Source organism: Musa acuminata, chromosome BXJ2-7 (assembly GCF_036884655.1).
Source record: "Musa acuminata AAA Group cultivar baxijiao chromosome BXJ2-7, Cavendish_Baxijiao_AAA, whole genome shotgun sequence".
NCBI lineage: Eukaryota > Viridiplantae > Streptophyta > Magnoliopsida > Zingiberales > Musaceae > Musa > Musa acuminata.
The window spans coordinates 34,342,005-34,363,053 of NC_088344.1; the positions used below are offsets into that span (position 1 = coordinate 34,342,005).

Here is a 21,049-nt window from a genome sequence, read left to right on the forward strand (position 1 = left end):
ACCATCTCCTCCACCGCGGTAACCACCTCCCCTGTTTCCCCACTGAGATCTCACCGCCACCGTATCCATCGCCACCACCTATATCAAGACTGTGCCAAGAACCAAACCCTAGATATACACAAACATAAATGCTTGACAAGAAAAGGAAAAAAAGAACGACAAGAACGTTGAAAAGAAAAGAACCAAGAACCAGGATTCATGGAGTTTCCATGGTAACCAGCGGCCCGTCGTCGGCTGTATTCGCCGTCGCGCGGAGGCGAAACGTCCTTATCAGGTCCATCGGAGCCGTAGGAACCTGACCTTTGGATCCATACAAAGCCTAACCCTAGATCAAGAAAGGAGAAACGAAGAACGAGAACGCTCAAAAGAAAAACGAAGCAGAAGAACTAAGAGCCTCGATTCCTAGTTTCAACCGTAACCATCAGCCCGTCCTCGGCTGTATTCGCCACCGCGGGGAGGCGGAGCGGCCTCGTCAGGTCCGTCGAAATCGTACGAATCTGACCCCTAAATCTACACAAACCATAACCCCAGATCAAGAAAATGAAAAAAAACAAAAAAAAGAACCAGGGCGTTCAGAAGAAAAGGGAAGCAGAAGAACTAAGAGCCTCGATTCCTAGTTTCCACCGTAACTACCGCCAGGGCCTCGACTTTATTCGTCGCCGCCGCGAGGAGGCGCAGAGACCTCGTCGGATCCATCGGTGCCGTCGTATCCTGACCCCCTAGATCTACATAAACCCTAACCCTAGATCAAGAAGAAGAGAAAAAATATAACAACGAGAACGATCAAAAGAAAAGGAAAAGAGAAGAAAAAACAAAGAACCAAGGTTCCCAAAGCTTCCACCGGAGCCACGGCCCTGGCCTCGATGCATCCGCCGTGGCGGGAAGGAGGAGCGGCCTTGTCGGGTCCGTGGGAGCCTGCCATCGACGAGAGCTTTCTCGGAGAAGTGGGGATCGCGCGACACATGAGAAACACCGAACAAGAATGGCGAGGACACTCATCATTTGGGCTTCTTGTAATCTCAGCCTGGAAGTAAAAAGGCCCAAATCAATGCAAGACGCTCAATTTAACGGCCACACAGATCACGTCCAACCCGAATCTTGACGCCGCAAGCCAACTCAGGAAGTGCCATTTATGGCCCAAGTCGATCATTTCCAACCCGAATCTTGACGCCGGAACTCAATGTCGATTGCCACCGTCTACCTCGTCACACGGATCCTTATCACCGTCAAAATCTTTTCTCATTCATCTTTCCATTTTTCTCATTTTCATGTGAATCGACTAATGCGGTGAACCAAATAGTTATATGTAATTTTAAATAAAAAAATTAAAAAAGGTGGTCGACAGGGGTTGGATTTGTGCCTATATATATAAAAGACATAAATCTAAAGTCAGGTCCCATATCCTTTAAAGGATATGGCAAGGGAATTAGAAGATGTTGAATGATGCTGCCGTCATTCCGTAGCTCATACACAATGCTGCCGTCATCGGTTAGCAGATGTTGAATGATCTGCTTATCGTCAAGGGAATTAGAATGTCTGGAAAAGGGCAATAAGCCAAACCCTGTGAATAATGTTCTTTAATATATAGGACAAGTTGATAATAGTAAGGAAAAGGACTGTTAGATTTCGCTAGATCTAACCTTCTTGTTAGCCATCAACATCATCTCTATTCTATAAGCAATGAATACACACACACACACTATCCATTGTCTATGATGAACTTCCAACCACTCCAATCAAGTTTATATAAGTATAGCTTACCATATGACATACTGCTACAAGATCTCAGTAGATCTCATGGCAGGTGCAGGATCAAGTAAAGAAGAGAAATGGAAGAAGCATATGCATATGTCTCCTGAACCAAATCTTGCTTCCAGACATGTCCTGTAGGCATAAGAAGACCCTCTTCAAACGGCAGACATGTTTGATCTATTGAGCTTTAGGGAATTGTTTGAGCTTATTAATCATGGCTTCTGTCCCACAACAGTTGAAGGTCTGCTTCTGTACCGAAGAAACCGCTACACTGCAACATTAGAGTTCCACACCATCCTGGAAACAAACAATCCATGGGGAAGACAAGACAGGAGGTGAACCCTAATGGAAGGAAGGGATTCATCAGAGTGAGAATCATAATAAGCCAAGAGAATTCAAAGGAAAGCTCTGGATAAAGAACACCAAACTTAGTTAGCACCTTCCTGGACACGAGATACAAGACTTTCCCGATCAACCTGTCATGGGAAAGCATGTCAATGATTCATGCATCATGAATGTTCGGAAGATCAAAGTAGTAGATGATCGGACATTGATTATGCAGGGCAATAACAGTCCTTTTATATTTATATTTTATATAAACTTAGATAAAAGACAGCGAACATGCACCAAATTCAATTTTTTATATTTTGAATTATTCTGATTGTGTTTGGTTTTCTATCTCAAATGTTTAGATGTTTGAGAGTCGAAAACTATATGGTTTCTACTACATTGTTAAGATGAGAGAAAGATGCCACAGAAGAATAAGAGGAGCTTACAGGATGAGCATCAAGTTGAAGCTGCGAGCTGGAGTGGTCGGTCACGGGAGGAGGAATCGGTGTATACATGGGTTGGGGGACGATGCCCGGAACAGGTGGTGGAGCCGGAAACCTCTGCATCATTGATTCTGCCATCAGAAATGTGAGCACAGCAAACACTTTGAAGTAGATGAGCAAAGCAGGAAGCAGATTACCGCCGCCGGCAGTGGCTGAGGGAAGCAAGGAGTTCCCTGGGTCATGGCATGTGGAACCCATCCTTCTCTTCCTCCCTGCACGGAGAAGGACGAAGCGATTTGGAGTAGATGAAGGCAGCAGACGCAGGGAGAGAGACGTGCGTACCCTTTGATAGAGGTGGTGCCAATAGGAGGGATCCACATGCCCAGTATTAGTGGGAGCCTCATGCACTAGACCACCCTCAATAGTTCCCATCCACATCATGTTCATTGCTAATTCATATTGCTGACACTATCCCAATATGGCAATTTCTTGTATATATTCTTCAAATTAAAGAGTTTTGTAAGAAATCTTATACTTTGGTACTAAAAGCAAGCCCAAAAACATGCCGATACTATCCCAATATTGCAATCTCTTCAACTGTCATTTATGCCATAATCACCCCCACACTATTCTTTTCCATCCTTTTCAGTTAGGGTTACTAAGAAATAGCATACACATTTCTTAACAAATAAAACTATCTAAACCAATAAAACCTTAATAACCAAGTTCGTAAGTAATGCGCCACAAGAAAAAAAAAAAAAAGGTAAAGAAAAATATTTGAGAAACCCAAAATTAAGGATCCATGTACAGTCCCTTGTTTATGCAACAAGATGACACTACCTAAGCCAAGCCAATCAGAGAAAACTTAATTTTCAAGTTAGACTTAATTTCAAGTATACAAAAAGTAAACACAGACCTGGTCATCTGCATGGTGTGCAATGAGAAGGATTCCAATGTGTTGCTTGATGCAAACATCCTCAAAGATTTGGTACCTGAAGTTAATACCAATAGGAGTTATCGATTCTAACACTAAGAAACAGATGAAAGTCTCTCAAATAAAAACATGATATAATCTATGCAAGGATTACACTGCAAAAAAATTACACTGCATATAAGTACAGAGGAGAGCAGTCGAATCTTGTAATATAAGTTCAAAGAATTACACTGCAGAAAAGTTTAGACAGCAAATGCAACTCCAGGAGAAAAATACCATACCTCAATTTCACGAGCAGCCTCTTGCAAATGACCATGCTTTGGTCGACCACCCGACCGATCACAAGTCTCGATCTCACATTTGACACCTAAAGCAAAACATCTCACGATCTAGCGGCCGCGTATGCTCGAAAACAAGAACACTGATTGCAAGAAATAAAAAAGGTAACCAGAGATTACCCATTTTGTTTCCTCTGCGCTCGCTCTCGGCACGCAACCTTGTTCTTTGTGATCGATCGAACCATCCAATTTCCATCCCGCCGTCTTCAAGACGCACAACGCCATGCTATCGGGTCCGCCAGAGACGCCCAAAGTTGCCAAGCACGCGAAGAAATCCGTTGGATCAAGCAATACCAAAACTCACCAAACGAGGATGAAAGATGGGATCTCCGAGCACCAAGTCGGTGGTGGGGTTTGATCATTGATGCCTGTAAAAATACTACTCAAAAATCGGTTAAGTAGAATCACGAGACTAATTAGATCATTGATGCCTAAAATAATATTCTTATTTATTCAAAATAATGTCAATTTAATATCGTGATCGTTATAGCTTATAATTGTAACTTCTACCTTGCAACTTATTAGAATCCTTATAGTCAAAATATCAATCATCTCAACACTCTAAAACCATCGGAAGTAGTATCCAATGTTATGGCTTCAATCACACTTAAGATAAAATAATAATTTAAGTCTATGATATATGCTATCATAATGAGATAAATATACTAAAATATATTTGGCATGTAATATTGGAGACCTAGTAAGACTATTTAAATGGCAATCACACGTATGAAAAATAGTCGTTTAAAATAGTAAGCATTTGAAATTAATATTTAGCGAAATGATCAATGCTTTATGTCAAAGGCATCACGAGGATAAGCATACTAGGAAGAATATGTTTGTATAAAAAGATTGACATGGCTAAATTCAAGAAATGAATTGATATCATAACCTAACTTGATAGTGATCAATACAAGCGATAGTGCATGGATATAAATGAGACCATGCAAGTTGGTGATGTGTTGATAACAATAGAAAGATTTATGTAAAGGCTCGAATAGGCAAGGGAAACTATTGTCTCAAAAAATTTGGTACTTATATGATAACTTGTATATGGACTATAAATGCCCGTAGCCATCCTAAGGTAACTAAAGTTTGATACCTAAATTTTATAGTGGGTATAATACATTATTATGACTATAGTAGAGAGTTACGAAGTATCACAATCTAATAAATGCATTTGTTGTGACAAAATAATATATTATTTTATTCTCTATAAGACGAAGTATTCTCGAGGGAAGTTAGTCTCCGAAACTCTTGAACAAAGTATGTGAAAAGAATAGTTATTCCAACATAATAAATTTCTAGATGATAATAATAGATTAATGATAGAGAACTCATGTGCAGATCACACATTTTGGGAAGATACTTTAAGATAACTCGAAGGAGGTTGAAATCAAGTGAGTGGTGAGATGTTGTCACAATATCTCACTTTAGGTTAACATGTCAATGCATTTAATAGTAAGAGAGTTACCGAAAATAATATTAAAGACAAATGCTCATATCGACATCGATGAAGAGAACATTAAGCTCATCAAAAGGTTGACCAATATACCGATGCGCGTAAGAGCAATCATCATCTAAATGTAAATCGAGGGATGAAATAATATGTGTTTAAACTTCGAATAATTCAAGCTGCATAAAGGGTAAAACACTTGCATTTACAAGAGCATGACTATGTTATTAATCAGACACTATGATGCTAAATAATTTGAGAGTTATATTAATATTTTTTTTTTAAATTTAGATCAATAATAAATTTAATAAATGATGAAATTTAAAAAGATAATAATACTCCAGAGTCAAAAATTAAGTTAAAGACTTGGTAAAAATGATATTAAAAAAAAACTAAAAACTAGAGTTTACTACTTAATGACCATTGCACCTCTCTTTCTTCTCTTCTCTTGATGATATAGAGTCTAATGGCTCATCCTCCTCAATGATAAGGAGTCCCTAACGTAGAGGGAGAGAGAAATCAATCAATAAATATAATAAGATTTTTTTTTATTTTGATAAACCCCAAGATGCATGCATCATCTAAATATTTAATTACCCTAATCAATAATCTAGTAAATCATATATATATATATATATATATATATATATATATATATATATATATATATATATATATATATATATATAAAGTTGGTACATGGAATGCTCCCTACCACTCGGTTTTAAAAGTGAACAGCTTACTGTTCCATATCCATATCATTTCTTTTATAGTGACAATTATCCTTTGGTTTTAATCTTCCATGCTTTTCTCTCTCTCTCTCTCTCTCTCTCTCTCTCTCTCTCTCGCTATTCTCTTGATCTCTCTAGCCACACTGCCTACTATCTCACTGTCACCGCCCGCTGCCTTGTCACCATCGCATCTTCCTTTGTTTCTAGTAATCCTCATCAACCTTCTCCTTCTCCCCCTCTTTCTCCCATGCCTTCTCCTCTACTTTCGTCTCCTCCTCCTCCCATCTTCTCTCTCTCTCTCTCTCTTTCTATTTGGACCCTGCCCTGAAGTGTTACCGGGCCTGTACTGGTCCAACTGGGGAGTAGTATGGATCTGGTATCGGTATTTGATACTATGATTAAAAATATTATCTCAAAGATCATAAAGAAATTATTATTTAATCCATATGAAGAAAAGAAAGTTCACAAAGCCTACTTTGGGTACAACAATAACTTAGTGTTGCATGGATATGTATTTTAGAAATGGATTCAGATGTCTATCCAACTACCCCAAGTTGCAAGAAGGCAAAGGATTTGTGATGACAGGTGAAAAATAATTTTGTGAAATTGATGTTTCTCTTTTGTGAATATTCAAAATTCTGAAGATTGGTTTTTATTATTATATGATCTCAGATGCTAAATAATTAATCCTTATCATGTTCTTTCACAAATATTTGAAGCATGTATCAAACAGTAAAATATGTATTTCAATAAAATTGGGAGGGATAAGTGAATGTGTCTGTTGACATAGATCTTTTGTGTTATCACAAATCTAATCCAAGTATGATGTGTAGGCATCAGATATGTGCATTATCACATTAGTTTATGTTAGGGGTGGAATTGTCAAAATTACATATTTTAGTCTGGTAGGTAAAAGCCTCGGCTGGATCAACCTTTTTTGACCCAATCATATAGTATAACAAAAACAACCAATTAATAGAAAAGAGAAATCTTTAATAACAGTTATCATTAAGGTGAAAAAGTGTCCTAGTGGAAAGGATATTAGATTTTGTGGTTTGCCCACTTGATTATTCGATTGTTGTTTCTTGTTCTGCACATGATCTAGGTTGTCATGCTTCAGTTCATCAAATTAAAAACCTTCAACCAGAATATTCTGCCTTTTATGTCAATGATGAAGGCCGAAATACCATTTTCTATGAAACAATAATAGCTGGTAACTGAAAATTCTTTGATGAGACAAATTCTTCTTTGTTTTTTTTATAATTTGGATTGTAAACAGCATTATCCACATTTTTTCTTCAGGTTTTATGGAACACTTATTCTAAAATTTATGATGAATGGCTGGCTCAGACTATGATACCTCCTAGTACTAAGAAAACTAATGATTATTATTCTGGAACAAAGTTAAGTCAGTTGAGGATCCCTAAACACAGTACCAATCATCTAGGACTCTGGAGGAGAGTCCGAGGACAATGTCTACAGGATGAGTTTGTGGAATTGTTAGCAATATTTCTTGTAGTACTCAAGGATAATTATTTCAGCTGTTAAATTATCGTAAGCCAATTACTTAATGAACTCTGTGGAATGTTATTTACAGTTGAGGTTCCATGGATCAGTGTTCCAAAATGTGGTCTGTGCAGCTACATATGCAATTGTTGACCACCTCACATAAGGTGTGGCCCTGAATTGTGGCCACATATGTGGATTGCATTCCTACTATTGTTTTTACTATTACTATTATATTAATTCTAGTTCATGAAAATGTCCCTTTTTCACCTCGGCCTTTACTCATTTTCTATAACTCAAATGAGTCCGTACAGTGTATTGATTTGACCTTAATATATTTACCTATTAACAATTTAGACTGAGTGTTTTCTATTTGTTTATTATAATTGGACCAAATATGCAGCCACATGTACCTGTATGCTGCATATGTGCGATTCATTACCTTGACCTTTGGCATACCGAGGACACATCTTAGAAATTTTCAGTGGATATCTAATTTTTATAATATTTAGCATCTTCTTACCTTTTCTTTTTTTCTTTTTTTTTTTTTGTTATCTTTATCGCGCATTTAAGATATGTGTTAGTCTATAACAGAAAATGCTCTTAGCAAGTTTACGCTATCTGTGTTAACTCATTTTCTGTGTACAATTATGACTTAGTATGGTACCTCTTGGATCTTTGAGATGATCCACTCTTTGTTGTCTAACTAGGTAAATGGAAATCATGAAACCATGAATGTAGAAGGTGATTTCAGATATGTTGATCCAGGAGCATTTGATGAGTGCATAGACTTCCTAGGTTACTTGGATGAATACAAAGGTACTTGGGATGATGCTTTTATTGGCTGGATCAGGGCTACTAAATGGTGGAAAAAGAAAAGGACATCTGAGAGTTATTGGACCCGTTGGAATTTTCTAAAGGTTTCTGCACTGTGTTCAAATTGCACATCTGTTTCCTGGGTGTAATTACTTGAATATTATTTTAAATGACTTGCATATATGTTTCACTTGCTTTAGCAATGTATGAGTTAGTTGGATACTTTGCTTTCTCTTTCTTTATACAGTTAAAGTTTTGACAAGTTGATTAAAAATAAATTAAATTGTCATAAAGTCATGCATAAGTTATGTTACGTTAACTGATCAATAACTCCATTTGATTAAAATGTTTAAGCTAGAGTTAATATAATATACTCATCAAACCTTTATGAGTCAAACTTAGTCTTTGCCCATTTCCAACGTGGGACTAATTGGGGTGTCATAACCCAAATACTAGGTCAACTCATCAAATGTCACGACTCAAGTCTAATGGGCTAACTGGCTAATAACTCTGTTTAGTCCAAACCATTGACTAAAATCTTTCAGCATGCAGTACAAACAAATGCTAAAATCTCTTTTGTATCTAAAATTTTTCATTATGCTGACAGATTTCCTAAAATATTAGGACAGAGGCAGCAGGCTGTTATTGTAAGATCTGGTATAAACCAATGATAAAATCAAGAGTTTTCACTTCTGTAAAATTACTATAATCACCTAGCTAGTTTACACAACAAGAAACACTTGACAGCTGTGATAACAAGGCCCTGTCATCGTAGCATTTCACATTTATATGATGCATTTTCTAGGACACGCAGTATGAGAAAATATCATATGCAAATACATCAGTATCAGTATCATCATGAGCCCTGCCTCTTGCTTATACCCAACATCCAGTACTTCAAAAATTGTCCAGTGTCAGGCATGCCAGATATATCATGATTATTAATGGCTAGTTTACAGGGAGGGTGAACAGTTGTTATCACCATCATGTTAGTTAATCGAGGAAACAGATGCATAGATGTGATTGATCGACAGATATGACAGGACGATTTGCTATCCAAATTCTATTAAATGTTGTTATGCTCCAAAGGGAAAGAATGGTTTTTTTTTTATTTTCAACTCTGTTTATGACAAATCAGTGATGCTTTAAATCTAAAAGTATAACTACAAAATAACAACATTTTATTTCCAAAAAAGAGGCACCATTGTCCTGTTACATGACCTAATTAACCACTCTATCTCAGTGAACAAAAAGAACAAAGCAAACTAAAATAGAAAATAACTAATACCTGTGCATACCATTAAAAAAGATCTGTTTGAGATGTTAAGTCCTTAAATTATCACAAAATTCTCTGCAATTGTCATCATATAGCTTAACTACAGCAGGAGCAACAGGGGCACCACCTCCACCATGAGGTGGAGCAACACTATCATGGCTACGGTTCATATGGTCACCATGCCCCCTCTAGCTGTACGATAGTCCACCATGGGCTACTAGACATTCACTTCCATATCTGTTTGGAGGAGGAGATCCATACGGAGAAGGGTAAGAACTGGGGCCACCATAGCGACTGGAAGGCGGACAGAAAAAAAACAATTCACAACATGGACTAGGAAACGGGAGGGGAATTTTCCTACAAGACTACCATATGCAGCTGGAGCTGGTGGAAAAAACATGGCCATAACAGCCCTTATCCTCCTGATTATTATTTTAAGATTCACCTCGTCCAGCATATCAAGCATCTCTTCCCCTGTAATCATCGTTCCTACCACCACAGTTCCGGCATAACTCCTTTCTCGCTGTCACTTCCACCGCCACCATTCCCAGTGCCAGCACTGGGTTCAAAATGCACCACACTTGTTGCACTCCAATCTGCGAAAAATTTAGATTTCCACGGCCATGCTTAGACCTAGGGTAGGGCAGTGCTAATCACTTTCCCAACCATCTCCTCCGCTGCGGTCACCACCTAGGTATCCCCTACCACCTCCCCAGTTTCCCCACTGAGATCTCACTGCCCCCATATCCATCGCCACCACCTATATCAAGACTGCGCCAAGAACCAAACCCTAGATATACACAAACATAAATGCTTGACAAGAAAAGGAAAAATAGAACGACAATAACGTTGAAAAAACAAAAAGAAAAGAACCAAGAACCAGGATTCATGGAGTTTCCATGGTAACCACCGGCCCCCGTCCTCGGGTGGGGCAGTGCTAATCGCCTTCCCAACCATCTCCTCCACCGCGGTAACCACCTCCCCTGTTTCCCCACTGAGATCTCACCGCCACCGTATCCATCGCCACCACCTATATCAAGACTGTGCCAAGAACCAAACCCTAGATATACACAAACATAAATGCTTGACAAGAAAAGGAAAAATAGAACGACAAGAACATTGAAAAGAAAAAAAAGAAAAGAACCAAGAACCAGGATTCATGGAGTTTCCATGGTAACCACCAGCCCGTCCTCGGGTGGGGCAGTGCTAATCGCCTTCCCAACCATCTCCTCCACTGCGGTCACCACCTCCCCTGTTTCCCCACTGAGATCTCACCGCCCCCATATCCTTCACCACCACCTATATCAAGACTGTGCCAAGAACCAAACCCTAGATATACACAAACATAAATGCTTGACAAGAAAAGGAAAAATAGAACGACAAGAACGTTGAAAAGAAAAAAAAAAAAAAAAAAAAAAAGAAGAAGAAAAGAACTAAGAACCAGGATTCATGGAGTTTCCACGGTAACCACCGGCCCGTCGTCGGCTGTATTCGCCACCGCGCGAAGGCGAAACGTCCTTATCAGGTCCATCGGAGCCGTAGGAACCTGACCCTTGGATCCATACAAAGCCTAACCCTAGATCAAGAAAGGAGAAACGAAGAACGAGAACACGCAAAAGAAAAACGAAGCAGAAGAACTAAGAGCCTCGATTCCTAGTTTCAACCGTAACCATCAGCCCGTCCTCGGCTGTATTCGCCACCGCGGGGAGGCGGAGCGGCCTCGTCAGGTCCGTCGAAATCGTACGAATCTGACGCCTAGAACTACACAAACCATAACCCCAGATCAAGAAAATGAAAAAAAAAAAAAATAGTTTATTTATTTTTTGGACAAAATCCTAACAAAGACGTACATCTAATAAGTTTTGAAGTGCTTGTGGAATTTCAGTAACTCCTATATCAATCGTATGGCAAGAACTAATAGTTCTCCATCAGGTGAAATAGATCTGAAAACATTGTCGATTGATATGTTTTTTATGTTAATATAAATCAGTTTTTCTTCGATCAACACAATGCACCACAGCATCAGTCCTTGATAACTATATCACATATTAACTTTTATTATTATACAAATTCTTTGAGACATTTATTATCCTCTTAGTATAGTATGTGCTCAATGTTATATTAATTTAATCTTTATTACAAATCTATTGCATCAATCTTTATATTCATTTTACATCACAATTGGTTATCAATATATGCATTTGCCAACTTTAATGATTCATTTATATCATCCCAAGTACACAAAAAAAGCATAACTTGTGTGCATTATTAACTTATTGCAAAATACATTATTTTTTCAAAGTAAATCACGTCACAGTTCTCAAAATCTGAAACATTTAAAATTTTCCCATTGGCTAGAATCCTAAAAAGCAAGCAGGTACATGAGAATAAATTACACTCACATGTAAATCACAGTTTTCTCGCTACAATGAACTAACTTAACACAGCATCGATCAAATTTCAGATGCTAAAAATACAAAGTGCAATATGAGTTTCATGGTCCTAAAAAGTGCCACATAAATAAAGTACAGAGGAGAGCAGTCGAATCTTGTAATATAAGTTCAAAGAATTACACTGCAAAAAAGTTTAGACAGCAAATGCAACTCCAGGAGAAAAATACCATACCTCAATTTCACGAGCAGCCTCTTGCAAATGACCATGCTTTGGTCGACCACCCGACCGATCACAAGTCTCAATCTCACATTTGACACCTAAAGCAAAACATCTCACGATCTAGCGGCCGCGTATGCTCGAAAACAAGAACACTGATTGCAAGAAATAAAAAAGGTAACCAGAGATTACCCATTTTGTTCACTCTGTCTCGCGCCAAAATCGCCTCCTCTGCGCTCTCGCTCTCGGCACGCAACCTTGTTCTTTGTGATCGATCGAACCATCCAATTTCCATCCCGCCGTCAAGACGCACAACGCCATGCTATCGGGTCCGCCAGAGACGCCCAAAGTTGCCAAGCACGCGAAGAAATCCGTTGGATCAAGCAATACCAAAACTCACCAAACGAGGATGAAAGATGGGATCTCCGAGCACCAAGTCGGTGGTGGGGTTTGATCATTGATGCCTGTAAAAATACTACTCAAAAATCGGTTAAGTAGAATCACGAGACTAATTAGATCATTGATGCCTAAAATAATATTCTTATTTATTCAAAATAATGTCAATTTAATATCGTGATCGTTATAGCTTATAATTGTAACTTCTACCTTGCAACTTATTAGAATCCTTATAGTCAAAATATCAATCATCTTAACACTCTAAAACCATCGGAAGTAGTATCCAATGTTATGGCTTCAATCACACTTAAGATAAAATAATAATTTAAGTCTATGATATATGCTATCATAATGAGATAAATATACTAAAATATATTTGGCATGTAATATTGGAGACCTAGTAAGACTACTTAAATGGCAATCACACGTATGAAAAATAGTCGCTTAAAATAGTAAACATTTGAAATTAATATTTAGCGAAATGATCAATGCTTTATGTCAAAGGCATCACGAGGATAAGTATACTAGGAAGAATATGTTTGTATAAAAAGATTCACATGGCTAAGTTCAAGAAATGAATTGATATCATAACCTAACTTGATAGTGATCAATACAAGCGATAGTGCATGGATATAAATGAGACCATGCAAGTTGGTGATGTGTTGATAACAATAGAAAGATTTATGTAAAGGCTCGAATAGGCAAGGGAAACTATTGTCTCAAAAAATTTGGTACTTATATGATAACTTGTATATGGACTATAAATGCCCGTAGCCATCCTAAGGTAACTAAAGTTTGATACCTAAATTTTATAGTGGGTATAATACATTATTATGACTATAGTAGAGGGTTACGAAGTATCACAATCTAATAAATGCATTTGTTATGACAAAATAATATATTATTTTATTCTCTATAAGACGAAGTATTCTCGAGGGAAGTTAGTCTCCGAAACTCTTGAACAAAGTATGTGAAAAGAATAGTTATTCCAACATAATAAATTTCTAGATGATAATAATAGATTAATGATAGAGAACTCATGTGCAGATCACACATTTTGGGAAGATACTTTAAGATAACTCGAAGGAGGTTGAAATCAAGTGAGTGGTGAGATGTTGTCACAATATCTCACTTTAGGTTAACATGTCAATGCATTTAATAGTAAGAGAGTTACCAAAAATAATATTAAAGACAAATGCTCATATCGACATCGATGAAGAGAACATTAAGCTCATCAAAAGGTTGACCAATATACCGATGCGCGTAAGAGCAATCATCATCTAAATGTAAATCGAGGGATGAAATAATATGTGTTTAAACTTCGAATAATTCAAGCTGCATAAAGGGTAAAACACTTGCATTTACAAGAGCATGACTATGTTATTAATCAGACACTATGATGCTAAATAATTTGAGAGTTATATTAATATTTTTTTTTAAATTTAGATCAATAATAAATTTAATAAATGATGAAATTTAAAAAGATAATAATACTCCAGAGTCAAAAATTAAGTTAAAGACTTGGCAAAAATGATATTAAAAAAAAACTAGAGACTAGAGTTTACTACTTAATGACCATTGCACCTCTCTTTCTTCTCTTCTCTTGATGATATAGAGTCTAATGGCTCATCCTCCTCAATGATAGGAGTCCCTAACGTAGAGGGAGAGAGAAATCAATCAATAAATATAATAAGATTTTTTTTTATTTTGATAAACCCCAAGATGCATGCATCTTCTAAATATTTAATTACCCTAATCAATAATCTAGTAGATCTTATATATATATATATATATATATATATATATATATATATATATATAAAGTTGGTACATGGAATGCTCCCTACCACTCGGTTTTAAAAGTGAACAGCTTACTGTTCCATATCCATATCATTTTATATTTCTTTTATAGTGACAACTATCCTTTGGTTTTAATCTTCCATGTCTCTCTCTCGCTATTCTCTTGATCTCTCTTGCCACACTACCTACTATCTCACTGTCACCGCCCGCTGCCTTGTCACCATCGCATCTTCCTTTGTTTCTAGTAATCCTCATCAGCCTTCTCCTTCTCCCCCTCTTTCTCCCATGTCTTCTCCTCTACTTTCGTCTCCTCCTCCTCCCATCTTCTCTCTCTCTCTCTCTCTTTCTATTTGGACCCTGCCCTGAAATGTTACCGGGCCTGTACTGGTCCAACTGGGGAGTAGTATGGATCTGGTATCGGTATTTGATACCATGATTAAAAACATTATCTCAAAGATCATAAAGAAATTATTATTTAATCCGTATGAAGAAAAGAAAGTTCACAAAGCCTACTTTGGGTACAACAATAACTTAGTGTTGCATGGATATGTATTTTAGAAATGGATTCAGATGTCTATCCAACTACCCCATGTTGCAAGAAGGCAAAGGATTTGTGATGACAGGTGAAAAATAATTTTGTGAAATTGATGTTTCTCTTTTGTGAATATTCAAAATTCTGAAGATTGGTTTTTATTATTATATGATCTCATATGCTAAATAATTAATCCTTATCATGTTCTTTCACAAATATTTGAAGCATGTATCAAACAGTAAAATATGTATTTCAATAAAATTGGGAGGGATAAGTGAATGTGTCTGTTGACATAGATCTTTTGTGTTATCACAAATCTAATCCAAGTATGATGTGTAGGCATCAGATATGTGCATTATCACATTAGTTTATGTTAGGGGTGGAATTGTCAAAATTACATATTTTAGTCTGGTAGGTAAAAGCCTCGGCTGGATCAACCTTTTTTGACCCAATCATATAGTATAACAAAAACAACCAATTAATAGAAAAGAGAAATCTTTAATAACAGTTATCATTAAGGTGAAAAAGTGTCCTAGTGGAAAGGATATAGATTTTGTGGTTTGCCCACTTGATTATTCGATTGTTGTTTCTTGTTCTGGACATGATCTAGGTTGTCATGCTTCAGTTCATCAAATTAAAAACCTTCAACCAGAATATTCTGCCTTTTATGTCAATGATGAAGGCCGAAATACCATTTTCTATGAAACAATAATAGCCCGTAACTGAAAATTCTTTGACGAGACAAATTCTCCTTTAGTTTTTTTATAATTTGGACTGTAAACAGCATTATCCGCATTTTTTCTTCAGGTTTTATGGAACACTTATTCTAAAATTTATGATGAATGGCTGGCACAGACTATGATACCTCCTAGTACTAAGAAAACTAATGATTATTATTCTGGAACAAAGTTAAGTCAGTTGAGGATCCCTAAATACAGTACTAATCATCTAGGACTCTGGAGGAGAGTCCGATGACAATGTCTACAAGATGAGTTTGTGAAATTGTTAGCAATATATCTTGTAGTACTCAAGGATAATTATTTCAGTTGTTAAATTATCGTAAGCCAATTACTTAATGAACTCTGTGAAATGTTATTTACAGTTGAGGTTCCATGGATCAGTGTTCCAAAATATGGTCTGTGCCGCTACATATGCAGTTGTTGACCACCTCACATATAAGGTGTGGCCCTGAATTGTGGCCACATATGAGGTTTGCATTTCCTACTATTGTTTTTACTATTACTATTATATTAATTCTAGTTCATGAAAATGTCCCTTTTTCACCTAGGCCTTTACTCATTTTCTATAACTCAAATGAGTCCATACAGTGTGTTGATTTGACCTTAATATATTTACCTATTAACAATTTAGACTGAGTGTTTTCTATTTGTTTATTATAATTGGACCAAATATGCAGCCACATGTACCTGTATGCTGCATATGTGCGATTCATTACCTTGACCTTTGGCATACCGAGGACACATCTTAGAAATTTTCAGTGGATATCTAATTTTTATAATATTTAGCATCTTCTTACCTTTTCTTTTTCTCTTTTTCATTTTTTGTTCTCTTTATTGCACATTTAAGATATGTGTTAGTCTATAACAGAAAATGCTCTTAGCAAGTTTACGCTATCTGTGTTAACTCATTTTCTGTGTACAATTATGACTTAGTATGGTACCTCTTGGATCTTTGAGATGATCCACTCTTTGTTGTCTAACTAGGTAAATGGAAATCATGAAACCATGAATGTAGAAGGTGATTTCAGATATGTTGATCCAGGAGCATTTGATGAGTGCATAGACTTCCTAGATTACTTGGATGAATACAAAGGTACTTGGGATGATGCTTTTATTGGCTGGATCAGGGCTACTAAATGGTGGAAAAAGAAAAGGACATCTGAGAGTTATTGGACCCGTTGGAATTTTCTAAAGGTTTCTGCACTGTGTTCATATTGCACATCTGTTTCCTGGGTGTAATTACTTGAATATTATTTTAAATGACTTGCATATATGTTTCACTTGCTTTAGCAATGTATGAGTTAGTTGGATACTTTGCTTTCTCTTTCTTTATACAGTTAAAGTTTTGACAAGTTGATTAAAAATAAATTAAATTGTCATAAAGTCATGCATAAGTTATGTTACGACTTGTGAGTCTGATGGGTTAACTAATCAATAACTCCATTTGATTAAAATGTTTAAGTTAGAGTTAATATAATATACTCATCAAACCTTTATGAGTCAAACTTAGTCTTTGCCCATTTCCAACGTGGGACTAATTGGGGTGTCATAACCCAAATACTAGGTCAACTCATCAAATGTCACGACTCAAGTCTAATGGGCTAACTGGCTAATAACTCTGTTTAGTCCAAACCATTGACTAAAATCTTTCAGCATGCAGTACAAACAAATGCTAAAATCTCTTTTGTATCTAAAATTTTTCATTATGCTGACAGATTTCCTAAAATATTAGGACAGAGGCAGCAGGCTGTTATTGTAAGATCTGGTATAAACCAATGATAAAATCAAGAGTTTTCACTTCTGTAAAATTACTATAATCACCTAGCTAGTTTACACAACAAGAAACACTTGACAGCTGTGATAACAAGGCCCTGTCATCGTAGCATTTCACATTTATATGATGCATTTTCTAGGACACGCAGTATGAGAAAATATCATATGCAAATACATCAGTATCAGTATCATCATGAGCCCTGCCTCTTGCTTATACCCAACATCCAGTACTTCAAAAATTGTCCAGTGTCAGGCATGCCAGATATATCATGATTATTAATGGCTAGTTTACAGGGAGGGTGAACAGTTGTTATCACCATCATGTTAGTTAATCGAGGAAACAGATGCATAGATGTGATTGATCGACAGATATGACAGGACGATTTGCTATCCAAATTCTATTAAATGTTGTTATGCTCCAAAGGGAAAGAATGGTTTTTTTTTTATTTTCAACTCTGTTTATGACAAATCAGTGATGCTTTAAATCTAAAAGTATAACTACAAAATAACAACATTTTATTTCCAAAAAAGAGGCACCATTGTCCTGTTACATGACCTAATTAACCACTCTATCTCAGTGAACAAAAAGAACAAAGCAAACTAAAATAGAAAATAACTAATACCTGTGCATACCATTAAAAAAGATCTGTTTGAGATGTTAAGTCCTTAAATTATCACAAAATTCTCTGCAATTGTCATCATATAGCTTAACTACAGCAGGAGCAACAGGGGCACCACCTCCACCATGAGGTGGAGCAACACTATCATGGCTACGGTTCATATGGTCACCATGCCCCCTCTAGCTGTACGATAGTCCACCATGGGCTACTAGACATTCACTTCCATATCTGTTTGGAGGAGGAGATCCATACGGAGAAGGGTAAGAACTGGGGCCACCATAGCGACTGGAAGGCGGACAGAAAAAAAACAATTCACAACATGGACTAGGAAACGGGAGGGGAATTTTCCTACAAGACTACCATATGCAGCTGGAGCTGGTGGAAAAAACATGGCCATAACAGCCCTTATCCTCCTGATTATTATTTTAAGATTCACCTCGTCCAGCATATCAAGCATCTCTTCCCCTGTAATCATCGTTCCTACCACCACAGTTCCGGCATAACTCCTTTCTCGCTGTCACTTCCACCGCCACCATTCCCAGTGCCAGCACTGGGTTCAAAATGCACCACACTTGTTGCACTCCAATCTGCGAAAAATTTAGATTTCCACGGCCATGCTTAGACCTAGGGTAGGGCAGTGCTAATCACTTTCCCAACCATCTCCTCCGCTGCGGTCACCACCTAGGTATCCCCTACCACCTCCCCAGTTTCCCCACTGAGATCTCACTGCCCCCATATCCATCGCCACCACCTATATCAAGACTGCGCCAAGAACCAAACCCTAGATATACACAAACATAAATGCTTGACAAGAAAAGGAAAAATAGAACGACAATAACGTTGAAAAAACAAAAAGAAAAGAACCAAGAACCAGGATTCATGGAGTTTCCATGGTAACCACCGGCCCCCGTCCTCGGGTGGGGCAGTGCTAATCGCCTTCCCAACCATCTCCTCCACCGCGGTAACCACCTCCCCTGTTTCCCCACTGAGATCTCACCGCCACCGTATCCATCGCCACCACCTATATCAAGACTGTGCCAAGAACCAAACCCTAGATATACACAAACATAAATGCTTGACAAGAAAAGGAAAAATAGAACGACAAGAACATTGAAAAGAAAAAAAAGAAAAGAACCAAGAACCAGGATTCATGGAGTTTCCATGGTAACCACCAGCCCGTCCTCGGGTGGGGCAGTGCTAATCGCCTTCCCAACCATCTCCTCCACTGCGGTCACCACCTCCCCTGTTTCCCCACTGAGATCTCACCGCCCTCATATCCATCGCCACCACCTATATCAAAACCGCCCCAAGAACCAAACCCTAGATATACACAAACATAAATGCTTGACAAGAAAAGGAAAAAAAGAACGACAAGAACGTTGAAAAGAAAAGAACCAAGAACCAGGATTCATGGAGTTTCCATGGTAACCAGCGGCCCGTCGTCGGCTGTATTCGCCGTCGCGCGGAGGCGAAACGTCCTTATCAGGTCCATCGGAGCCGTAGGAACCTGACCTTTGGATCCATACAAAGCCTAACCCTAGATCAAGAAAGGAGAAACGAAGAACGAGAACGCTCAAAAGAAAAACGAAGCAGAAGAACTAAGAGCCTCGATTCCTAGTTTCAACCGTAACCATCAGCCCGTCCTCGGCTGTATTCGCCACCGCGGGGAGGCGGAGCGGCCTCGTCAGGTCCGTCGAAATCGTACGAATCTGACCCCTAGATCTACACAAACCATAACCCCAGATCAAGAAAATGAAAAAAAAAAAAAAAAAAAAGGAACCAGGGCGTTCAGAAGAAAAGGGAAGCAGAAGAACTAAGAGCCTCGATTCCTAGTTTCCACCGTAACTACCGCCAGGGCCTCGACTTTATTCGCCGCCGCGAGGAGGCGCAGAGACCTCGTCGGATCCATCGGTGCCATCGTATCCTGACCCCATAGATCTACATAAACCCTAACCCTAGATCAAGAAGAAGAGAAAAAATATAACACGAGAACGATCAAAAGAAAAGGAAAAGAGAAGAAAAAACAAAGAACCAGGGTTCCCAAAGCTTCCACCGGAGCCACGGCCCTGGCCTCGATGCATCCGCCGTGGCGGGAAGGAGGAGCGGCCTTGTCGGGTCCGTGGGAGCCTGCCATCGACGAGAGCTTTCTCGGAGAAGAGGGGGTCGCGCGACACATGAGAAACACCGAACAAGAATGGCGAGGACACTCATCATTTGGGCTTCTTGTAATCTCAGCCTGGAAGTAAAAAGGCCCAAATCAATGCAAGACGCTCAATTTAACGGCCACACAGATCACGTCCAACCCGAATCTTGACGCCGCAAGCCAACTCAGGAAGTGCCATTTATGGCCCAAGTCGATCATTTCCAACCCGAATCTTGACGCCGGAACTCAATGTCGATTGCCACCGTCTACCTCGTCACACGGATCCTTATCACCGTCAAAATCTTTTCTCATTCATCTTTCCATTTTTATCATTTTCATGTGAATCGACTAATGCGGTGAACCAATATAGTTATATGTATTTTTAATTAAAAAATTATATTATAATATTCCTATAGTATATTATAATATTTTCATATTTTTTTTATAACTGTAACTATTATAGTGTTTTTATACTATATTACTATATTTAATGTTTTCTTAGTATTGCTGAAAACATAATATTTTTACGACATATTTTTTGATATTATTGAAAATATATGTTAGAGTGTGAAAATATTATAATTAGATTGATTCACTCAATGGATTAGTTCATAAGAAAATAAAAAAATATGATTAAGTGACCTGACTTATTTCAAATATTAGGCAAAACAATAACGCTATTAATGAATTCTAAAAATGATGGATATCTTAAAAAATATTATATATATATATATATATATATATATATATATATATGTATATGTATATATATATATATGTATATAAGGCATAAATCTAAAGTCAGGTCCCATATCCTTTAAAGGATATGGCAAGCTCACATGGTTGTTAGCGT

The 21,049-nt window shown here is 37.7% G+C and overlaps 1 protein-coding gene across 14 annotated transcripts; it reads right to left on the reverse strand.

Moving 5' to 3' along the window:
* Positions 1-1,564: 1,564 nt before the first annotated feature.
* On the reverse strand, positions 1,565-20,277 carry LOC135617752 (uncharacterized). Of its 14 annotated transcripts, XM_065118311.1 has the most exons (12): positions 20,086-20,273; positions 19,903-20,008; positions 18,925-19,775; positions 12,385-12,656; positions 12,208-12,293; positions 3,918-4,176; positions 3,741-3,826; positions 3,442-3,517; positions 2,723-2,797; positions 2,529-2,642; positions 2,192-2,228; positions 1,565-2,094 (listed from the first exon to the last, which is right to left on the reverse strand). In XM_065118311.1, the coding sequence occupies exons 6-12, from the start codon at positions 4,020-4,022 to the stop codon at positions 1,961-1,963; spliced, it is 627 nt and encodes a 208-aa protein (XP_064974383.1). In that variant the 5' UTR covers positions 4,023-4,176; positions 12,208-12,293; positions 12,385-12,656; positions 18,925-19,775; positions 19,903-20,008; positions 20,086-20,273; the 3' UTR covers positions 1,565-1,960. The 14 variants fall into 14 exon arrangements, with proteins under 14 accessions (XP_064974383.1, XP_064974380.1, XP_064974381.1 ...); XM_065118308.1 differs by having other exon boundaries at positions 19,903-20,273; XM_065118309.1 differs by having other exon boundaries at positions 18,925-19,343; positions 19,456-20,273.
* Between the last annotated feature and the right edge of the window lie 772 nt (positions 20,278-21,049).